This window comes from Dendronephthya gigantea, unplaced genomic scaffold (genome assembly GCF_004324835.1).
Source record: "Dendronephthya gigantea isolate DGI-Jeju-01 unplaced genomic scaffold, DenGig_1.0 000032F, whole genome shotgun sequence".
NCBI classification, from domain to species: Eukaryota; Metazoa; Cnidaria; class Anthozoa; order Malacalcyonacea; family Nephtheidae; genus Dendronephthya; species Dendronephthya gigantea.
This window is the reverse complement of record NW_021163042.1, coordinates 1,234,981-1,256,524: the sequence shown is the minus strand read 5'-3', so window position 1 is coordinate 1,256,524 and position 21,544 is coordinate 1,234,981. Positions and strand designations below refer to the sequence as shown.

Sequence of the window (21,544 nt, the reverse complement as noted above, 5' to 3'; positions counted from 1 at the left end):
CTTCTCAAAGTAGAGATTGTCTTCTTGTTATACATGCAGTGGTGTATCAAAAAACACAACCTAACATATAAAAATATTTGGTATACATTTTAATAGCAAAAGATCGTAGGCCCCTGAGAATTATTAACGTTTTTTATACATCCTGGATAGCTAAATATGTCCCTATTTAGTTATCACTTGGTTTCACATAATATGCTCCAAATCTCCAATACATATATATGTTGACGAGGTTACATTGCATGTGGCAAACATTTTACTCAACTGCATCGTGCGAGTACCAAACATCACATTTATCTGTGCACGGGATTTATCATCACGATGTCATTTTAGTTTCTAGGTCAAATTAACTTTATTGTAGTTTTAATTGATGTTTTTCCTACCCAGTAACTTATAAAAACTTTTTCAACAACTTTTGACAACTTTTAACAACATTTGTCCGACCCAGTAACGTTTAACAACTCTTAGGCTTAGGGCAGACTAGTCCCTCCAGCTGATCTGAGATTATGACGTCATAAGGCGTCTCGACAAAACTGAGTTATCATACGCCTGGTGTTATTTGTCCTTATTCTTCTAACTAACAGTATAGAGGGCGAAAAACTTAAATTCTAATTTACAGTTGGGAAAAAATAAGCGTGTTTTCGCTTAAATACAATAAAATTACTTGATATTTCGAATGTAAAAGTCATATGCAATGAAGAAAATGATAATTCAGCTATGTCGAAGATCTGGCTTCTGATTGGTTGATTTTTACACCCAGATCAGCTAGCTAGTCCTCCTCAGCGCGCCTCGCATTCTTGTGACGTCACGCGCTTACATGGCCTGGGTCTAGGCTGGGCAAGGCTAAGGTAGTTTAAAAATGCCATCGATATGTTACAATTAAATTCACAAACCTTCTATGTGGCTGTGTTAATAACATTATAGCTATAATAGTAAATATTTCAACCTCGAAGAAAAGATTGCCTGCTTCTTATTCCAGCTAAATATGTCCTATATTTAGTTACACTTGTTTTCATAATATGCTCTAATATGTTTATGTTGTATTGTAGTATTAAATTCGAAAAAAAATTACTGAACTGTACCGTGTGACTACCAAACATCACATTTATCTGTGGGATTCATCGTGCTTCCAAGAGGACAGTTAAATGCTTCTGAGAATTCTTTCATATTCGCCAGAGTTCCGAGAACACTACAAGATGACAAAATGAATTACACATGCAATTAATTTGACCTGATAAATCCTCTGCATTAATTCGGGATCTCTCAATGAAGCAAGAATTTTTTGTTTTGTAATATGACATTGAGATAGCCAGTTACGAAAATTACCGAAATTTTGTGGGTGCATGAACATCTTCCGTCACAGATATGAACTCCGAAGTACTCGTAGTTTTTGTACACTCTTTCTAAAATTAGAGATTGGGATAAAATTAGCCATCAGCCAGCAAGAAAGTTTAAAACTTATTTATTTTCATTGAGCTATCAGGAAGACTCAAGAAACAAATTCAAATTTAGTTGGTGAATAAAATGGCCCAATATGAAATGCTCAGTAATATAGGCAAAATTGATTGGTCAGTGGAAATACGGTTACAGTAAGTTAGGCCTGTTTCAGATGAGACGTCGAACTTTCATGTGCCGAACCTAAGTTATCAGTTAAAGTCTTTGTTTAAGTTCATTTGTATTCGATTCGGCACATGAAAAGTTCGAGGTCTGAAACGAGCCTAATTAGGAGTTTCCCAAAATTTTTGACGAACTCAACAGAAAAATGAATCAACTGAATATTTTTTGAACGCTTTTATTGCCGCGATTGTAATATGAAATGGAAATTCGTTCAATGTTTCGGTCATTTAAGAAGTTAATGATATTGAATATGGATAATGCTACTTTTATGATATTTCTCTATAGTTGTCTACAGAAACAACCCCAGAAAGCATTATTTGCATGAAAGCATTTTTTTAAAAGTTAATTATATCTTACTTGTGCATAACCAATGAAAAATAATTGTTGACTAGTCTTATCCAACTCTGGTAAGACCTCCTCTTCCCCGTGTTCCTTAATCCAGTCAAGATATGCCTAGAACAAAACAAAACATCATGCAATTAAGAAACCAAATGAGACCGGTGTAAAACATCATCCCGATTTCTAACAAATAACGCAATATTTGGCTTTCATTTGGCGACGCTCAAAGAAAGCCACAAAAGGCAATTCAATGAAATTCGACAACCCTATATATAGACGTGTAATGCCTTTGATAACAAAGTTCACTCATTCCACACTCGCCAAAAAAGCACTGGGTTGCTTAAGACTGTTTCGTTTCTCCCGGATATAGTTACAACGCATATTAACTGTAATTTTTCGTAGCACAAATCAAGAAACGAAGTTCTTTTAGACTTACCCGGTAAGCCATTTTGATTCCACCGCCATCCGCCATGTTTTCACCAAGGGTTTCCTTTCCATCAACCTGGGACAAAAAGTTGAACAGAATTTTTATCATCATACGGCTTTGATTCGGGCATACTTTTGTTGGACCAGACGAGTTTGCAAATAGATATCAGTGGAGTCCAATGGAAGGGAAGTTGTTAATCCTGTTCCTGTGATTAAGTCGGATCTGAGGCAGTGGATTATCTTGGCGTTAATTAGTTAACTCGGAGGTCTCAGCGACTTAACGAATGCTCAACAATGGCGCACCTCACTGCAGTAAAATACTCATGCATTTAAAAGTAAAACTGAAGCAACAAGCTAAAATGATTAAATGAATCATAGATATTAAATTCAAAATTCATCTTACAACCAAAAAATTCGAGCTACCACCAAAATCCACTCCTCCCCTCTCCCTGAAGCTTAACGCCACCACTGTATAATACAATATGCTAGAATATACTGTTCTTTGGCTTATGGGATTTATGCACTACATATATAAACTCGTCGTTTTTTTGCATACAACGTCGGATTGCTGTTTTACAAATGCAACCAGTGATTTTCTTACGTGAAATTTATTGAGCACTTTGTATTTTCCAAACTGTTTAACGAGACATTTTGCCTTTTCCTCAAAACGCTTTATTGACACTTTACTCCAGCCTGTGCCATTTCCAATCAACTCGCCAGCATTGTTAAATTTACGTCCTGAAATGTGAAACAATTACATCATGTGATCTGCATAAAATAGCGATAAAGTTGCATAACTGTCAAATGTCAAGTTACCAAAAAATCGAGCGGAGTATAGAAATTATCGAATAAAAATTATACAGGTCAAGCAAATTCAGTTTAGTTGAAGTAGTTAAGTATAGCTATTTGCTAGCTTACCTGTATCATCAAAACCATGAGTCAATTCGTGGCCTAAAACGTGACCTATAGCTCCATAACTGATTGACCTAAAAATTGATAGAACGCTCGTTAAAAACCGCGAGATGTTTTTAATTGATGCACTAACATCAGATAGCACAATAGTTAATGAGGTATTTCAGCATTCTATCCAGCATTCTTGAAGTATTCGGACAATAATTCGATGTTTAAACTAAGTCATATTTAAGGTTAATAATCTTCAGTAAGTAGATTTACCTTGGGATCACGTCGGAATAAAAGAATGGAGGTTGTAGAATCCCAGCTGGTATAACTAAAATATGGCAGAGGTGAATCTTAGTTTACAACGCTTGTGGTCACCAAGCCCAGTTTGTTCTGTTCATCAGTTATTTCATGCTTCCTGGTAAAAATCTTAGGAGAGGGGGGAGCGTTGCGTGATCCAATTTAGCTAGATTTCTTCCACCCGTGCGGGGTCATATATTTGCAACGCGTATATTGTGCGCATGTAACATTAGGGGAATCTAATGCAAAGCTTTAGATTCTTCGTCTATATGAAACGCTGAATTGTGTTCTTATTCTTGATCCAAGCCACTTACCAACTTCGTTTTTAGTAATGACGTAAAAAGCGTTGACTAAATGTGGAACCGTTATCCAGCTAGGAAAACGAAATGTATATTAACTCAGGTGCATGACAACCTTAGATATAAATAAATATAGTTAAGTCGAGAGAACAGCGAATAATATCGATGGTAATATTTCAAAATTGACCATGACGCCTAGTATACTAAAATATACTTACTGCCTTCTATCTCTTTTCTGCCCAAGTTTTGCGAAGGTTTGCATAAGAGAAAATCTGTCTGTGTTCACAATATTCTCGAACCATCGACTGTCCGTTATTTCAAGCTACGAAATAAAGAAATATTTGATATGCCTATAACGATGGTGGGCGTTATTATTTATTTTATTTTCATTAAATGCAAGTGCATGCAGTAGCGTAGTCAACCTGATGATTTGTCCCGCTACGCTAATGTTTTGTGTTCATTGACTGTGAGGAGTATAAATTTCTAAAGGCATGAATAATTATAATAACTCGAAATTTAGATAGCGGGACAAAATCGTCAGGCTGGCTACGCCAGTGTGCATGTGCACGAGTACGTCGACGCATGATTGCAAAAAGAATATACTGCATCTGCATGTAGCTCACTTTGTGATATCTATCAGCGAACTCCATTTCGTTCCAGAGATAATGGGGATAACCAACTTTTATTGTGGCCGCATCCACCTGAGAAGACAAAACAAATTGACTAGAACGGGACTAGAACCACACGCATCACTCGTGGAATCTGCATGTGTATATTTTTCACCATGCAGCGCTGGCAGCGCATCATCATGCTTGATATATAATTTACCTTTTCCCGAACTGCCTTTTGACTTTTCAAGCTTAACCAATGTTCTTCCTTTGCATTCTCTTTGAAAGCTTGGATAATTTTTGACATCATTTCCTCAACCTAAAACCAAAGATTTTGCTCAATAGTCGAGACAACCAAATGAGAAATACATAAATAAAATCTAAAAAAATTGAAAAGGATTATGGTTGAAGTGTTGAACTATAATTGTCTTACACGGGTTAAAACTTGTCGTTTTGCACGCCAGACAGCCAAGCTGGTTTTATGTAGTACTGCATGGTATTCATCAAACACTTACCTTGGCTTTGCTTTCGGGACTAAAAGCTTTTCGTACAAACAGTGAACCTAACAGTGGTCCAAGAATATTATCCGTGTAACTGAAGCAAATCTTGCGACGGGGCTTTTCCGCCGTGGGACCTTGAATCTTTTCTTTGAACTTGTAATATGTTTTTCTGAAACGTTCGTCCAACAGTGGAACAACTTCCTTCAATGTTCTCCAAACCATGTAATTTGATAAGGTGCTTCAATAAAAATCAGCGTTTCGTGTAATTAGAGTATTGAGAACTTTTCTCTTACGAAGAACCAAAATAGTATAAATATAACCAAAATATATAACCATAGAAATGATACTATACTTTCATTACCTTTTCTTAGTCTTTTTTACGAGATCAACCATCTTTGGTATATAGCTATTGGCAAGGATTACCACAGGTTCGGACTTGTTAATTGTTCTATGTTCGAATAATGACTTAAGATGTGTGTGCCAATCTAACTGCAAAGACATTAAAGAACATTAATAACAAAAACCGGGAGAACCTAACCGTGGCTAGGACGCCATGCAGCCACGCATGCAAGTCTCGGCTAGACTTCTTCTGTGAGGCATATGCCTTGGAATATTCCTGTAGGTAATTAAACATGCACTATTGACTATTGTCATGCCGGAATATACCAACATATAGCCAGGGCCGAAACTACAGGGTGTATAAACTATTGTTATAATTTAAAACTAAGAAATTAAACTATTCGGTTATAATTTAAATGCCTGATCAATTTTCTAAGCCCACGGGTGCGCAAACATGCACAATCGAATAGAATCTAATATGCACGGCACGAATTAATACTGCTCTTTCACAGCGGCGTAAGGTTGTGCTCAGTTTTCACCGTTGGATTTCTATCAAGCACTGTTCTCAAAACGCGTTCTGTACTTTACGCCTGGATATAAGTCTGCACGATAAAAACTCTTTTTGACCATGCATTATTGTGCAGAATTTTGCTTTTAGAAGTTATTCAAATTCCCAGCAGCAGAAAGGCTTTTGTGCTTGTAACAAAGATACTGCATGTAATATATGCACAAAGCTGACAATATTTTACACAACCACATGCAGGCTTAGCACAGTGATGGGGCATTTAAATTATAACAATAGTTTAATTTCTAAAGGTCTTCTTTTTTTACATACACTCTGTAGAACGATCATTGGGGGGGAGGTGTTTATCATATATTCATGCATGCAGTTCTGCCCTACGGATTTCTTTTTTTATCATTACACTCCGCCACGAAAAGGGGTAGAAACTAGAAAAGCTTTCCACTGAGGAAAGGGGTAAAAACGCTTTAAAAATAGTAATTTTACTAAAGGTTGTTGGAAACCATTTTCTTGTACCGCCTCAAATACAGTTCTTTAAATACTTGTTAGACCACAGCTTACAAGCAGATCGAGGCATGATGCAGACTCGTTTAACCCAAGCTATATAGCCCTATACTCACTTGGACAAGTAACGCCATTGATTTAGGGTTAATTTTTTTCATATCAACTTACCCCAGGAACAGCTTTTTCGAGTTTATGGAGCGGAACCTTAACGTATCTTTTTGCTGACTTTGGAACCAATATCTAAACATGAAGCAGATAATACAAAGTAGTGACGAAATATATATGGTTGTCAAAGGAGAGACTACATATATATCCCGGATGTACAGATCCGGGATCGCGGAGCGATTTTTTGTTAAGGGCGCTTGACGAAGCTAACCTCTGTAGAGAGGGCAGACAGCGAGACAGAAATGTTTCAATACATGAATGTTATAACTGCAGGCAGCCTTCTTTTATTTTGAATTTAATATCTACTAAGCTGCAGTCAGGGCTGTCAGGCATGCAGTAAACCTGTCCTAAAATTACCTTGGTTATATGTAGAGCAGAATTATTTTTTTCCGAAAACGCTAAATTCTATTGATGGTGAACTTCCCGTAGCCAATGAGTAGCAAAAGTGCCTCACCTTTGCTAGTTCGGCTTCAAATTTGATGACCTCTTTCATGGTTTCAGCAGATTTGTTTGTTTCAGCTCCAACTAATTGACCGACCTCTGTCATGTACCTCCACAAAAGACGAATATCCTGAAGGACAATACAATCGATCGAGCATGTTAGTTGGAATATAAGGCAAACACTATTTTTTTTTTTATAAGCACTGAAACGTATCATGGGGACATTGCTGTTTACAGACAGTTAAAACAATCAAAATATATTAAATCATGGCATTGTTAAAACTAGTGCTATTGTTCAATATTTACAAGCAATGATTTGGGCCTGTTTTAGACGTCGAACTTTTCACGTGCCGAATCAAAAGCAAATTACTTGGCAAACAGAGTTGCCGCGGCACTTGAAACTTAATATGAAAGGTTCAGCGTCTGGAACAGACCTCATCCAGCTTGACCAATGATGACAATCAATGATATAATTTGAACTTTATACTCACAGTGGCGCTGGTAAAATATATAATTTGAGGTAAATCAAGAGACGCTTGATCAATCTATAACATATATAAAAAAATATATGTATCTTTTGAGATGAATTCAACATATCGGCATAAATTTCGATATATACAGTGGGTGGACAAAAAAAATTGAAAAGTATAAGCCTCAGTTGTTAGCAATTATTTAGGAAAAAATCAATAACAAATCCTGTCCGTTTTTTTATTTTCAATCAGCTTTGTATCTCTGTGACTCAAGACTGTAATTTAAAGCAACAGAATGTTAGAAAAATTACACGATTGTTTTTTATAGTAAAATCCAAGGTTTTGTGCCGAAATTTACTGAATCTAGTTTAATTTTGTTGTACATTTATATAGTGCCCGATATTTAGGTTGATGTATTATTACTATATATAATTCATATAATTCAAATGTGGTTTAAAGGGTGATGAATTGTACGTATATATCGTAGAAATTTAAAGAATAAGTTTTTAAGGAGGTGGGTTTTTTGGTACATTTCCATGACCATACAAACACCGGTAATTCAGAGGGGCTGTTTATTGTGTCATCTGGGGTTGCAAGGCACAATTCCGCACCTGAAGCAAATTCCGTAAATCAACGACATTATTATTAAAATTAAAGTTAATTTTTCAGAAGAATTTGTTTTGAAACAGATCCATATATCTGCTCAAAGACCGCCATCTTGAAATTTTAATAATACAGAAATCAAAGTCTCTCAAACAATATGGCTTACCAATATTACATCTTTCTTGCTCTTATCACGTTTGACAGGGTTCGGAATAACATCCACTACAAAAAAGATTTCTGCTGGCGACGTTTTGTGTAAAAGTCTCAAAGTGTCGTAGAAATCCCACTTCCTCTGGTCCCAAGAACCGTCACTAGCCAGTTCCCAAGAATGCATTTCATTTATAAAGTTCAATGCAGGTTGTACTCCTCTTTGATCGATAGTCTTTGTATCGAGACATGACCGGTAGAAATTCTTGACCTTTTTTATAGTTGGCGAGTCCGTGGGCTCATCTTTTTCCAAGGCGTCCATGAGTATCTTCTCATTGTTCAAACTCAGTTGAGTAATGGCAGAAAATTGAGTTCGTCCCTTAGGAATGGTGTGGTTTTTTATCCACGAGCCACACGAATACTGGAAGAAGTTGTCGCAAGGATTGACCGAGACATTGATTGATCTTAAGATTTCATCCGACACTCGCCTACAATGTTCATGAGTACAAACTTTCGCGTTCTTGTCCCGTATTATTGAGTTTGGCCTTTGGTTTAATGACAGATACGATGGCAGAAACAGCAATAAATAGAAAATAACGCATTTTTCTGACTTTGGTTTCATATTAATAACAAACATTGGACAAACTATCTAATTGTATATATATTAGTAATAAAATTCTGGTACGATACCACTCTTCTTTTCTGCAGCCAGAAAAACAAATTGCTGTCTTTCTTACCGAATATAAAAGGTAAACAAATTCGTTACTACAATATAATCACCGAATAAAAAACGACGTTTTGTGAAAAGAAATGAACGAGTGAACAGGTACCAAATTATGAACAAAAACATCATGAATAATTTAGCCAAAGATCTCGCAGTAGATAAAATATGATATATATATATATTAATATATATAATATATATATATATATATATATTATATTATATATATATATATTATATATTATAATTGTATATATGTAATAATATATATATTATTATATATATATATTTATTATATATATTATATATTATATATAATATATATAATATATAATTATATTTATTATATATATATATATAATTATTAATATATATATATATATATAAAATCAGAACTGAACTGTGTGTGAACTGTACGAAAATCAGAACTGAACTGTTAGTGAACTATACAAAAATCAGAACTGAACTGTGTTGAACTGTACGAAAATCAGAACTGAACTGTGTGAACTGTACAAAAATCAGAACTCAACTGTGTTTGAGCTGTACGAAAATAAGAGCTGAACTGTGTGAACTGTACGAAAATCAGAACTGAACTGTGTCATTTTAGAGCATTTTGAGACACTTTTTGAAAGGTTGAAAAAGTGGTCAAAATTGACCAAAATGGTAAGGCTTACCCCTTACCATTTTAGTCAATTTTGACCACTTTCTGAACTTTTCAAAAACTGTTTTAAGATGCTGAAAATGGCTTCCTAAGATTAATATCGTTCATTTTAAGCACATTTAGTTGGTTTTTGGAACAATCCAAAAGCGGTCAAAATGGTAAGACTGAATTGTGTGAACTGTACGAAAATCAGAACTGAACTGTGTGTGAACTGTACGAAAATCAGAACTGAACTGTTAGTGAACTGTACGAAAATCAGAACTGAACTGTGTGAACTGTACGAAAATCAGAACTGAACTCTTAGTGAACTATACGAAAATAAGAGCTGAACTGTGCGAACTGTACGAAAATCAGAACTGAACTGTGTGTGAACTGTACGAAAATCAGAACTGAACTGTTAGTGAACTGTACGAAAATCAGAACTGAACTGTGTGTGAACTGTACGAAAATCAGAACTGAACTGTTAGTGAACTGTACGAAAATCAGAACTGAACTGTGTGTGAACTGTACGAAAATCAGAACTGAACTCTTAGTGAACTATACGAAAATAAGAGCTGAACTGTGCGAACTGTACGAAAATCAGAACTGAACTGTGTGTGAACTGTACGAAAATCAGAACTGAACTGTGTGAACTGTACGAAAATCAGAACTGAACAGTGAGTGAACTATACAAAAATCAGAACTGAACTGTATGTGAACTGTACGAAAATCAGAACTGAACTGTGAGTGAACTATACAAAAATCAGAACTGAACTGTGTGTGAACTGTACGAAAATCAGAACTGAACTGTTAGTGAACTATACAAAAATCAGAACTGAACTGTGTTGAACTGTACGAAAATCAGAACTGAACTGTGTGTGAACTGTACGAAAATCAGAACTGAACTGTGTGTGAACTGTACGAAAATCAGAACTGAACTGTGTGTGAACTGTACGAAAATCAGAACTGAACTGTTAGTGAACTATACAAAAATCAGAACTGAACTGTGTTGAACTGTACGAAAATCAGAACTGAACTGTGTGAACTGTACAAAAATCAGAACTCAACTGTGTTTGAGCTGTACGAAAATAAGAGCTGAACTGTGTGAACTGTACGAAAATCAGAACTGAACTGTGTGAGCTGTACGAAAATCAGAACTGAACAGTGAGTGAACTGTACGAAAATCAGAACTAATCTAATTATGACGTCACTTCCGGGGGGCGGCGCTTATTTCTCTACTTCCTTACGCTTTGACTTTCAACTTCCGATTTTTTGTGGGCGTGGTCAGACACCCCACTTAATCTACTTTTTTCCTCCAGATTCAAATTTTGATTAAATTTTTCTCGAGATTCATTTTCGGTTTCACTTTTTTCTCTAGATTCATTTTAAGATTCGAATTTTTTCTTGAGATTCATTTTCGATTCAGTTTTTTTCTCCAATTCAGATTTGGAATTACTTTTTCCTGAGATTCATTTTTGGAAGGATTCGCTTTTTTCTCGAGATTCATTTTTGTATTCACTTTTTTTCTCCACATTCAGATTCGGAATCATTTTTTTTCACGAGATTCATTCTTGGAGGGATTCACTTTTTTCTCGAGATTCATTTTTTGATTCACTTTTTTTCTCCACATTCAGATTCGGAAAAAAAATTTTGCCGAGATTCATTCTTGGAGAAAAAAACTGAATCGAAGATGAATCTCAAGAAAAAATTCGAATCTTAAAATGAATCTGGAGAAAAAAGTGAAACCGAAAATGAATCTCGAGAAAAATTTAGTCAAAATTTGAATCTGGAGAAAAAAAATTTAATCCAAAAATGAATCTCGAGATAAAAGTGAATCCCAATTTGAATCTGGAGAAAAAAAGTGAATACAAAAATGAATCTCGAGAAAAAAGCGAATCCTTCCAAAAATGAATCTCGAGAAAAAATTCGAATTTGAAAATGAATCTGGAGAAAAAAGTGAAACCGAAAATGAATTTTAAGAAAAAATTGAATCCCAATTTGAATCTGGAGAAAAATCTCGAGAAAAAAATGAATCCTTCCAAGAATGAATCTCAGGAAAAAAATTTTTCCGAATCTGAATGTGGAGAAAAAAAGTGAATCCAAAAATGAATCTTGAGAAAAAAGTGAATCCTTTTGAGAATGAATCTCGATAAAAAAGTAATTCCGAATCTGAATTGGAGAAAAAAACTGAATCCAAAATGAATCTCGAGAAAAAATTCGAATCTGAAAATGAATCTGGATAAAAAAGTGAAACCAAAAATGAATCTCGAGAAAAAAGTGAATCCTTCCGAGCATGAATCTGGATAAAAAAGTAATTCCGAATCTGAATGTGGAGAAAAAAACTGAATCCAAAATGAATCTCGAGAAAAAATTCGAATCTGAAAATGAATCTGGAGAAAAAAGTGAAACCGAAAATGAATCTCGAGAAAAAATTGAATCCTTCCGAGAATGAATCTCGGGAAAAACGTGATTCCGAATCCGAATGTGGAGAAAAAAAGTGAATCCAAAAATGAATCTCGAGAAAAAAGTGAATCCTTCCGAGCATGAATCTGGATAAAAAAGTAATTCCGAATCTAAATGTGGAGAAAAAAACTGAATCCAAAATGAATCTCGAGAAAAAAGTGAATCCTTCCGAGAATGAATCTCGAGAAAAAAGTGATTCTGAATCTGAATGTGGAGAAAAAAGTAAAACTGAAAATGAATCTCGAGAAAAAATTGAATCCCAATTTGAATCTGGAGAAAAAAAGTGAATCCAAAAATGAATCTCGAGAAAAAAGTGAATCCTTCTGAGAATGAATCTCGAGAAAAAAGTGATTCCGAATCTGAATGTGGAGAAAAAAACTGAATCCAAAATGAATCTCGAAAAAAAATTCGAATCTGAAAATGAATCTGGAGAAAAAAGTGAAACCGAAAATGAATCTCGAGAAAAAATTGAATCCTTCCGAGAATGAATCTCGGGAAAAAAGTGATTCCGAATCCGAATGTGGAGAAAAAAAGTGAATCCAAAAATGAATCTCGAGAAAAAAGTGAATCCTTCCGAGCATGAATCTGGATAAAAAAGTAATTCCGAATCTAAATGTGGAGAAAAAAACTGAATCCAAAATGAATCTCGAGAAAAAGTGAATCCTTCCGAGAATGAATCTCGAGAAAAAAGTGATTCCGAATCTGAATGTGGAGAAAATAACTGAATCCAAAATGAATCTCGAGAAAAATTTCCTATCCCAATTTGAATCTAGAGAAAAAAGTGAATCCAAAAATGAATCTCGAGAAAAAAGTGAATCCTTCCGAGAATGAATCTCGAGAAAAAAGTGATTCTGAATCTGAATGTGGAGAAAAAAACTCAATCCAAAATGAATCTCGAGAAAAAAGTGAATCCCAATTTGAATCTGAAGAAAAAAAGTAATTACAAAAATGAATCTCGAGAAAAAAGTGAATCCCTCCAAGAATGAATCTCGTGAAAAAAATGATTCCGAATCTAAATGTGGAGAAAAAAAGTGAATCCAAAAATGAATCTCGAGAAAAAAGTGAATCCTTCCGAGAATGAATCTTGATAAAAAAGTGAATCCTTCTGAGAATGAATCTCGAGAAAAAAGTGATTCCGAATCTGAATTTGGAGAAAATAACTGAAAATGAATCTCGAGAAAAAATTCCAATCCCAATTTGAATCTGGAGAAAAAAAGTGAATCCAAAAATGAATCTAAAGTGAATCCTTCCAAGAATGAATCTCAGGAAAAAAGTGATTCTGAATCTGAATGTGGAGAAAAAAACTGAAAAGCGTAAAAAAGTAGCGAAATAAGCCCCGTTTACTGGAAGTGACGTCATAATTAGATTCAGTGGGCGTGTCTGACCACGCCCACCAAAAATCGGAAGTTGAAAGTCAAAGCGTAAGGAAGTAGCGAAATAAACCCTGACTACCGGAAGTGACGTCATAATTAGATTCAGTGGGCGTGTCTAACCAAGCCCACAAAAAATCGGAAGGTGAAAGTCAAAGCGTAAGGAAGTAGCGAAATAAGCTCCGCCCACCAAAAGTGAAGTCATAATTAGATTAAGTGGGCGTGTCTGACTATGCCCAAAAAAACCAATATTTTTAATTATATTATATAATATAATGTTTAATATAATTATTATAAAATATTAATGTATATATAATATATAATATATTAATATATCACATTAATATATATATAATTATATATATATATTATTATATATATTAATTATATATAATTATAATATTATATATATATATATAATATATATATATATATATATATATATATATATATATATATATATTAATATTAAATATATAATATATATAATAAATATATATTATATATATATATATATAATTATATATAATATATATATATAATAAATATATAATAAATTATAATATATAATATATATATAATATATATTTTATATATTATAATTATATATATATATATATATATTATATAATATAATATTATATATTTTTATTTATATTATATATATATTATATATATAAAATATATATATATATAAAATGAATATATAATTAAAAAATTATTAAAAATAATACAATATATTAATATTGCAAATATATAATATATTAATAATATTCTATTATATTATATATTATATAATATATAATTATTAATTAAGGAGTTATTAATTTATTAATTTTATATATAGTGCTGACCTTTTGAATTATTTTAATAAAGAATAAAAATAGCGTGCAGTTTATACGGTGACCACGTACCATGCAGTCCTTATAAATGCATGATGTTTATGAGACATGAATCCTCCCAGCATGCAGCTTTTTGGAAGAATGATTTCTTTAATAGAGCTCATTAACATTAGACTCTGCAAATGAAAAGTTCACCGTCTAATTGGTTTAAACTAGCCTCAAGAATATACGGAACAATGTACCTCTTTGGACTAGAACATGTTGTTAATCAAGGCGAACGTGGAAATCGGATTTTCCTTCTTATTCTTGGGTTCATGTGACGTCATAATTCCAACGGGGGGTCAACTCGAAAACGAGACAGCAATCAGAGTGAGTTAATTGTTCATTGTATGTGTTGCGCTTCGTAGAACATATGTGCAATTTCGTATCATTTGCTCACTTCTGTGCAGCATATAAGCGTCCAGACAATTGAAGTTGACCCCCGCTCAATCATCAAACTATGAAAACGTTTAGTGAAACGGCCCACCAATTAATGTATTCAAAATATCTACGGTGATCGAGATGGCTTAGCTGCAACGGACACCGATAGCCTGTATATGGCTGCAAGACTACGACTTTGGTGAGAAGGCAGCAGAAATGCATGTAATCAATAGACAACCTAGTAAATTTTACCCACTATGTGTACTATAGATTTGCGCAACTAAATCGCAATGTAGTACATTCGTGACCTGGTACCAAAGAAACCTGTCGAATGGCTGTACCGTGACATATCTAAAACCTACATCAACCATGTCGAGGAGGGAGTAAATTGCGAGGATGTATCGTACTGCTAAACAGAGAAAAACTCACAAAACTCCGTCCAGTAGAATACAAGGTTTAATTACATTTTAATATTTACAGCAGCGTTATAAGTGCTAAATTTACAGAACCCGGGATAAATATTACAAACTTTATTCTCCAAATGCATTGAATACTATATCCATAGACATAGCGTGGTTATGCAGTAGACGCATGATGTGGTGGAATATTTGCGCCGCGGACGATCCTTGTCTACAAATATAGTGTTGTTCAAAACATATTTTATATGACCATATGTATGTACTTATCAAAAACTGTGCTTTTACCATCCGAGAAAGGAAAAGATGCCTACTGAATACGCGGTTTTACATCGAGGTAAGTTTAGATGCTGAAAAGCCGTGCGCATCACCCTTGCTTGACACAACATACCTGCTGTAACTAATTCTGGGAAACTGAAAGGTGATATTCAGGCAAGCCATTCAACTTATTCAAAAGCCTCGTAGTTGTTTTTTCCTCGGGCCAGGAAAACAGTTCAAAGTCCTTTATCCAAAAAGGAATGCTGGCCATTTCGCCCAAGCGAAAACGAATTGGAATGAATCGATCGGTGCGAAAGATAGTTTCATTCAGTTCACACCTGATTTGGGCAATCTCTCTTTTCACCATTTTCTCTTCTTCGGTAAGGTTTTCATTCAGAACATCGTCCTCCCTCATCTCACAAAGTCTTATATACAACGGCGAAAGGATGACGAATACTTTATCTGAGGTCCTTATCATATGTTCGCGAAACCTGAACGACATAAGTTCTCGTCTTAAGCATTTATTTTCAGCACTCAACAAGTCCTCTTCATCTGTCAACATTTGAACATTAAACCCATTCTCATCCAGCCACTTAACGAACTTCTTTAATTCTTTCACAAAATTATCACCTTCCGGGTAGTGAGAAATGTAATAGGTATCTACACAGTACATAAAGAGTAGAATTGCTTTTCTACAAAACGATTATGTCGAATGTTTATAACTTAAAAAGTATTTGTGATTGCTCTTTGCTAAAAAGAGAGTGCATTACGGCAAAATTTACAAGTAAACGAACGCTTAATGAATTCATGCATGGAATTAGTGAAATACTAGCGCCACAGTACCTGGTTTATTGGGTGGAGGATCATTATTGCCACCAAATGTTTTCACTAAAATAATTATGAGAACAACTGCCATACCAACACCGATTACGGACCCGACAATCAGTTTCGAACTGTATTCATCGTTACGTGTTGATGCGGCGTTGTTAGTTCCGTTCACGGTAACGTTTCTCGTAGAGGTGGTGTCATTCCTCGTACCGGCAGCGGTGGTATACATTGTACTGGCTGTACTTGAGGTGTGGTTGGTAGTTCGCCCTGTAATGTACACAATTATTAGCAGAAATCATCTGGTCATAATTCAGCCCCCCCCCGTCCACACGATTCCGGAAGAATTTGAAAAAAAAGAACATTCTTATGGTTACGCGTATCGTTCACACGTATCCGGCGTTTTCGGCAACTGAAAACGAAAGAATCTGAAAACACGAATTTGAAAACGAAGGCTGAGCGGATACGTGTGGATGGCTTTGCCGGATAAATTTGAAAACGATGACGTCACGTATCAAATCGTTTCCATGTTAATGAGGCTTGTTTCAAGTCTGGTGGTTTATGCTCAACTTTATATTGCTATATTAGCCTCAAATAAGTCTTATTTAGGTTATTTTCATGGTGAGTGAAATCTTCGCCAATCCTCAGTTTAACATTTGCAGAAGTAGTTTACGCGTAAAGTTCTAATTCTTGTTTTTTTGCTTTGGATTTGGTAGGTTTTTGTTTTAAATTCGACATACAAACTGTGACACGCGGGTGAAGTACATGATGGTGCATTGCAGGATCAAATAACTCTAGCGTTTTCGGATCGTTTTTGTGTTTACGTTTGGACGCGGATAAATATTTCAACGGAGAAATATTTTTGCATTTTCAAATTCTTCAGGCATCGTGTAGACAGTGCCTCAATAGTTATGCGCTTTCAAATTAGGCATACAAAATTTATACACAATTCTGCGGTGGTGCTTGTGATTATGTTCATACTGATGTAAAACAACTACGACACTAACCGTGTTCGACATACTGGAAAGAATTAGACGACCCAAAACTTGGTTTGGTGGGTAGGGTCAGTGGTCGCAGAAGATAGTCAAGTGAGGGGCTAATATTCATATGTTAGTGTACGTTATATAGTATTAATACAGTGATTTTTAGTGCGATTTTCTTCTTTTAGTTGATATGAACGAGTTGTTATTTGCGAATGCTCTAATGAATACGTGCTCTTACTTGAACATCCGTAACTAATACACTCGTTTCAGACGTTCACACCTAAGAAAAGAAGAAAATTGCAGCAAAAATAGCCAGTGTAAACCGCCCATTATGCTGAAGGCGAATATACGAATGTTCACCCCCGTCCCAAGGATCTTCCGCGGGCACTGCACTTTACCAACCTTTGTAATCCGGTGTAAAGCTTGTCATTTCACAAGTGGTATCCATGCTCGGCATTGGAAAGGTCTAAAACATGTATGAATAAATTAATATTTATCATGCACTTTTCATTATAAATTTTCCTTTTATTGCCACTTCCCTGCCTTTTTCTTACAAGCATGCAGGCCTTAATGAACTTATTAATAAGATATTAAAATGGGGCTTCAAGCACTAAATTTCATGTGATATAAAATAACTTTAATCGTTGTAAAAGCTGCATTCTGATGCATAAATATGCGTGAGAGTTTTTCATGCATAAATAATTGGATGATACTTTTCTACCAGTCTTTGCTAAAACAGTTAGGGCTTCGTTTTTCGCCCTCATTGATTATTATCTTATAGAAGGTGTAAATCTTGATTATTGACGTATAGTTATAATTTTAAATGTCTTTATGGACAGAACGCCTTTTGAACAGTCATGAGTCGTTGCAAAAAGTTTGGGATGTTTCATAGCTTTAATCCTCCCACTCCCCAGTTCCACATATATTCCTCCCAGTTTAACTCTCTTTAAGAAATGTTTTTAATGATTTAAGTGACGTAAGTGAAGAAATTATTTATGAAATGTTTTATTCTTGTACTAACACAGACATTCAAGATATTGTCGTATTTCCAGTTCGACTCAGACGGCCAAATATCAAGCTCTAACGTCTATACAAGAAAAAAGCATGTACTGATATAAGATATTTTGCTTTTAATGATGAAGCTGTTAACTTAATTTTCAGGTGCATTCTTAGGTCGATAATTGATAAGAAGACATAAGTACATCAACCTCGTACCCTATCCCGCATATTAATGAAATCGCGAACCAAGGAACGTTTAAGAGGCCTAGGGGCTAGGCTGCTTCGTATCCATGCATGATGCATCAGCATCAGGAAAAGCATCAGAGGCAGAGAAAACATTTGAAGGAGCTTGATTTGTGATAGATTAAATATGTAAATCAAGCCAAGGCTTTGAGCAAAGAGCCATGATAAAGGCTCTGTGATAAAGGTCTCTCATAACCAATCACCAAACACTGCTTCTGTATCTTATAGACATCTGCAGTGCGTGAAAAACTAATTAAGGCAACAAAATATCAGACCAAGAGACAAGAGTCAAGGCTAGATTTAGAACCATATGGATTTTCATAGTGCAAACACAGGACACTTTACCCGGCCTCAAATATACCCTTATAATAAATCTTATACACCTGCCCAGTAGCATTGTTATTAGCCTATCCTTAACAAATTGGCACAGTGTTTTAGTTAGTATAGTAACATAAGATTTTGTGCCAAGCCTGTATATAGCAATGCAGACATCCTGGTGGGGAACATTATAAAAATTTCCAAGTTTTATGGAGACTTTATACCTTTCTAAGTTCACTGCAAAGTTGGCAAACTCATGTACAGATGAAAATTTAATGCAATAATTAGAGGGGGGTGGGGGTACATGTATATGTTAGTTCTGCTCAACAGAACTAATGTACCAGTAAGTATATACGGTATGTTTTCCAACAAAATCCACCAAGCAGAACAATGTATATGAATATTCACCCCCCAAATGGCATAAGTACTTTGAAATTAGTAAGTAAATTAGTTTGTAGGTACACCACGAACATATTTAATACTGCAAAGCTTTCAGTCTGTTAACCCAGACCTTCATCAGTGCAATAAACAATTAATAATCGCACTGATGAAAGCTTTGCAGTATTAAATACTTACGTAATGTACCTACAAACTAATTTACTTATTGATGTCACCATGCAAGCTTACAAGAATATTATTACTTTTAAATTGTTTTAGATAGATAGATAGACATAGTTGTTAAAATTGTTTGGTACAGGAATTTTGTTGATTACAGATAAATACCTTATTACTAACACATTTACATTTATGATTTATTTGTTGTCCTTTCCAACAAACCACGAATGCAGTGACAGGTACATTTTTCTTAACTGTAAAATATTGAAATATTACATGATGACCCAATATGTTTTATATTGCCAAGATTTGTTTTATGTGACACATAATGTGCACAAATTTGCCTAGTATATAGTAATGATTTTTGGAGGTGGGTGGGGACTCAGAACTTCAGATCTTCCAGAATTTCATATTGTCAACTCTACCTGTTGGGGGATTCCATTTTAGCCTTGCAAAATGCTTATGATTGTTGATGAGAAATTTTACATCCATTTCACTTTTATTCAACACTGCATACCCATTTTTATTGTAGTCACGTTGGCACTCTTCTTGAATGAGTTAGATAGTAGATAGTACAGTCAAACAGTATTTATTTATGGAACTTTGTAATGCCCTCCACACTGCAGAATGGCTTGGAAATAGCCCATGATTCTACTAATGTCAATGAAATTAATACAAACACTGGTATATTTTGTGCTCTATTTAAAATGTCCAGAATCTTAAGATTTGTTTCTGATTAAGATTTGAAATCGGAATAAATAATGCATAATGTGTAAATTACAATTAAAGCATTAGCAAGAATTTGATTGAGAAATGTGGTCAAAATTTAGGCAACTAACGCAGTAATTGTCATGCAAATTGTACTGGTACACAGATTTCATTCTCTCATCTCTGCTGCATTCATAAAAATTACAGTAAAAACTAAAAATCAAAAGAATGTCACAACAGACATTATTCTAACAAATTTATAGAGACTCCGAGAGAGATATACAGTCAATATATTCATACAAATACATTAATAACCATTTGCAAAATTTAGAAACCTCACTTAAACATAGCATGGAAGAGCATGTAGTGTATTACCATTATTCCTTCTAAACCTTGTTTTGATGTTCGTTCTCTTATTATTGCCCTAAAAACAATACATGTTCATTTAGTAGCAGTTGCAGCAAGTTCCCTTTTGACAATGGGAAGGGGGTATGCAGTCATAATCGTGCAATAAAGGGATTACACATGACATAACGTCATTCTGATAATTAATTGACCCGAAATAAAACTGATTAATTCCATTGTTTATTTCCGAGAATAACAAATTTTTCCGGACTATAAAGTGGCAATTTACTGTAAATATCTATCCTGGAATCTCCAAAACTACAGCATAGACCGTAGCATGGTTTTTAGGTGATCGTGAGACTGACTGTTTGGTATTAAAAAGTCGTATCAAGATTTTTAGTGATTTCAATAGCAGTAAATAGTCGTAATAACAAAAGTACTGTGTTACTATAACGTCTGACACATTCAAACATATTGTGATTGATTAGGTTACAATTCCGTACACACAAAATACGAAACGAAACAATCACGCAGCCGGACGATCAAACCAGCAATTATTTCATTAACACAACAAAGAACATCGAATAATGATTTGCTTGACTTGGCCTAACTAACCTTTGAATCTGCGAACGGGCCATCCGTAGACCAAAACACAGCAAGCCAAATAACGATGAAACTCGAATAATCAGCCATGTATAATAATTTACGTTTCCTAAACAGAACAAAATATTTATTCCATTGTAGCCAAAACTTCCTGCCTCCAATCTGCCCACGTAAATTTTGAAATATGATGTTGTTTCATCATTTTGTTTCAACAGCGATTTGAATAAATGAATTTTGATTTTTGAATCGTATTTCACAGGAATGATTGGAAATATGATTGGATCTGGAGTTTCTGATTATCTGGGATTATCTGAGATTACGTAATCCGAATTGAAATTTGAAGGACGTGTTTGATAGTACCACGTGCTCATACCCAGGAGCTTAAAGGCCAAACCACAGTAGCCAAACCTGCTTACTGGTATTCAACCATAGGCAGGCCAGCACACAATGTTGGTCGTAAGGTTACGGTACAGTTGTTACTTCATTTTTAATGCAATATCTTTAAAACTGTAGTTTAGGGACTTTAGGCGGACATTCTTTATGGAGTATGGAATCTTTGCATTCGAGAATATGATAATTAAAGCATTCATCGGGCGGTGGCAATTTCAATTTGCCCAACCAATTGCGATCGTTTAGGCTATATTGCGTGATTTAAGCCTG

General features: G+C 34.7%; 3 protein-coding genes across 4 annotated transcripts; all 3 read right to left on the bottom strand.

Moving 5' to 3' along the window:
* Nucleotides 1-946: 946 nt before the first annotated feature.
* LOC114524831 (neprilysin-4-like) lies at nt 947-8,942 on the bottom strand. Its single transcript, XM_028546026.1, has 17 exons — nt 8,192-8,942; nt 7,444-7,497; nt 6,966-7,082; nt 6,515-6,586; nt 5,345-5,472; nt 4,999-5,221; nt 4,704-4,802; nt 4,499-4,576; nt 4,094-4,197; nt 3,891-3,949; nt 3,553-3,607; nt 3,298-3,365; nt 2,981-3,117; nt 2,390-2,455; nt 1,972-2,067; nt 1,324-1,400; nt 947-1,186 (listed from the first exon to the last, which is right to left on the bottom strand). Exons 1-17 carry the CDS (start codon nt 8,807-8,809, stop codon nt 1,087-1,089), a joined length of 2,151 nt encoding a protein of 716 aa, XP_028401827.1. The 5' UTR covers nt 8,810-8,942; the 3' UTR covers nt 947-1,086.
* Nucleotides 8,943-15,041: 6,099 nt separating this feature from the next.
* LOC114524875 lies at nt 15,042-17,689 on the bottom strand. Of its 2 annotated transcripts, XM_028546083.1 has the most exons (4): nt 17,516-17,689; nt 16,149-16,400; nt 15,439-15,965; nt 15,042-15,261 (listed from the first exon to the last, which is right to left on the bottom strand). In XM_028546083.1, the coding sequence occupies exons 1-3, from the start codon at nt 17,568-17,570 to the stop codon at nt 15,448-15,450; spliced, it is 825 nt and encodes a 274-aa protein (XP_028401884.1). In that variant the 5' UTR covers nt 17,571-17,689; the 3' UTR covers nt 15,042-15,261; nt 15,439-15,447. The 2 variants fall into 2 exon arrangements, with proteins under 2 accessions (XP_028401884.1, XP_028401883.1); XM_028546082.1 differs by having other exon boundaries at nt 15,042-15,965; nt 17,516-17,688.
* Nucleotides 17,690-18,022: 333 nt separating this feature from the next.
* LOC114524942 lies at nt 18,023-21,108 on the bottom strand. The gene is made up of 5 exons (XM_028546177.1): nt 20,897-21,108; nt 20,312-20,360; nt 19,654-19,776; nt 19,397-19,482; nt 18,023-18,200 (listed from the first exon to the last, which is right to left on the bottom strand). Exons 1-5 carry the CDS (start codon nt 20,972-20,974, stop codon nt 18,081-18,083), a joined length of 456 nt encoding a protein of 151 aa, XP_028401978.1. The 5' UTR covers nt 20,975-21,108; the 3' UTR covers nt 18,023-18,080.
* Nucleotides 21,109-21,544: the final 436 nt, after the last annotated feature.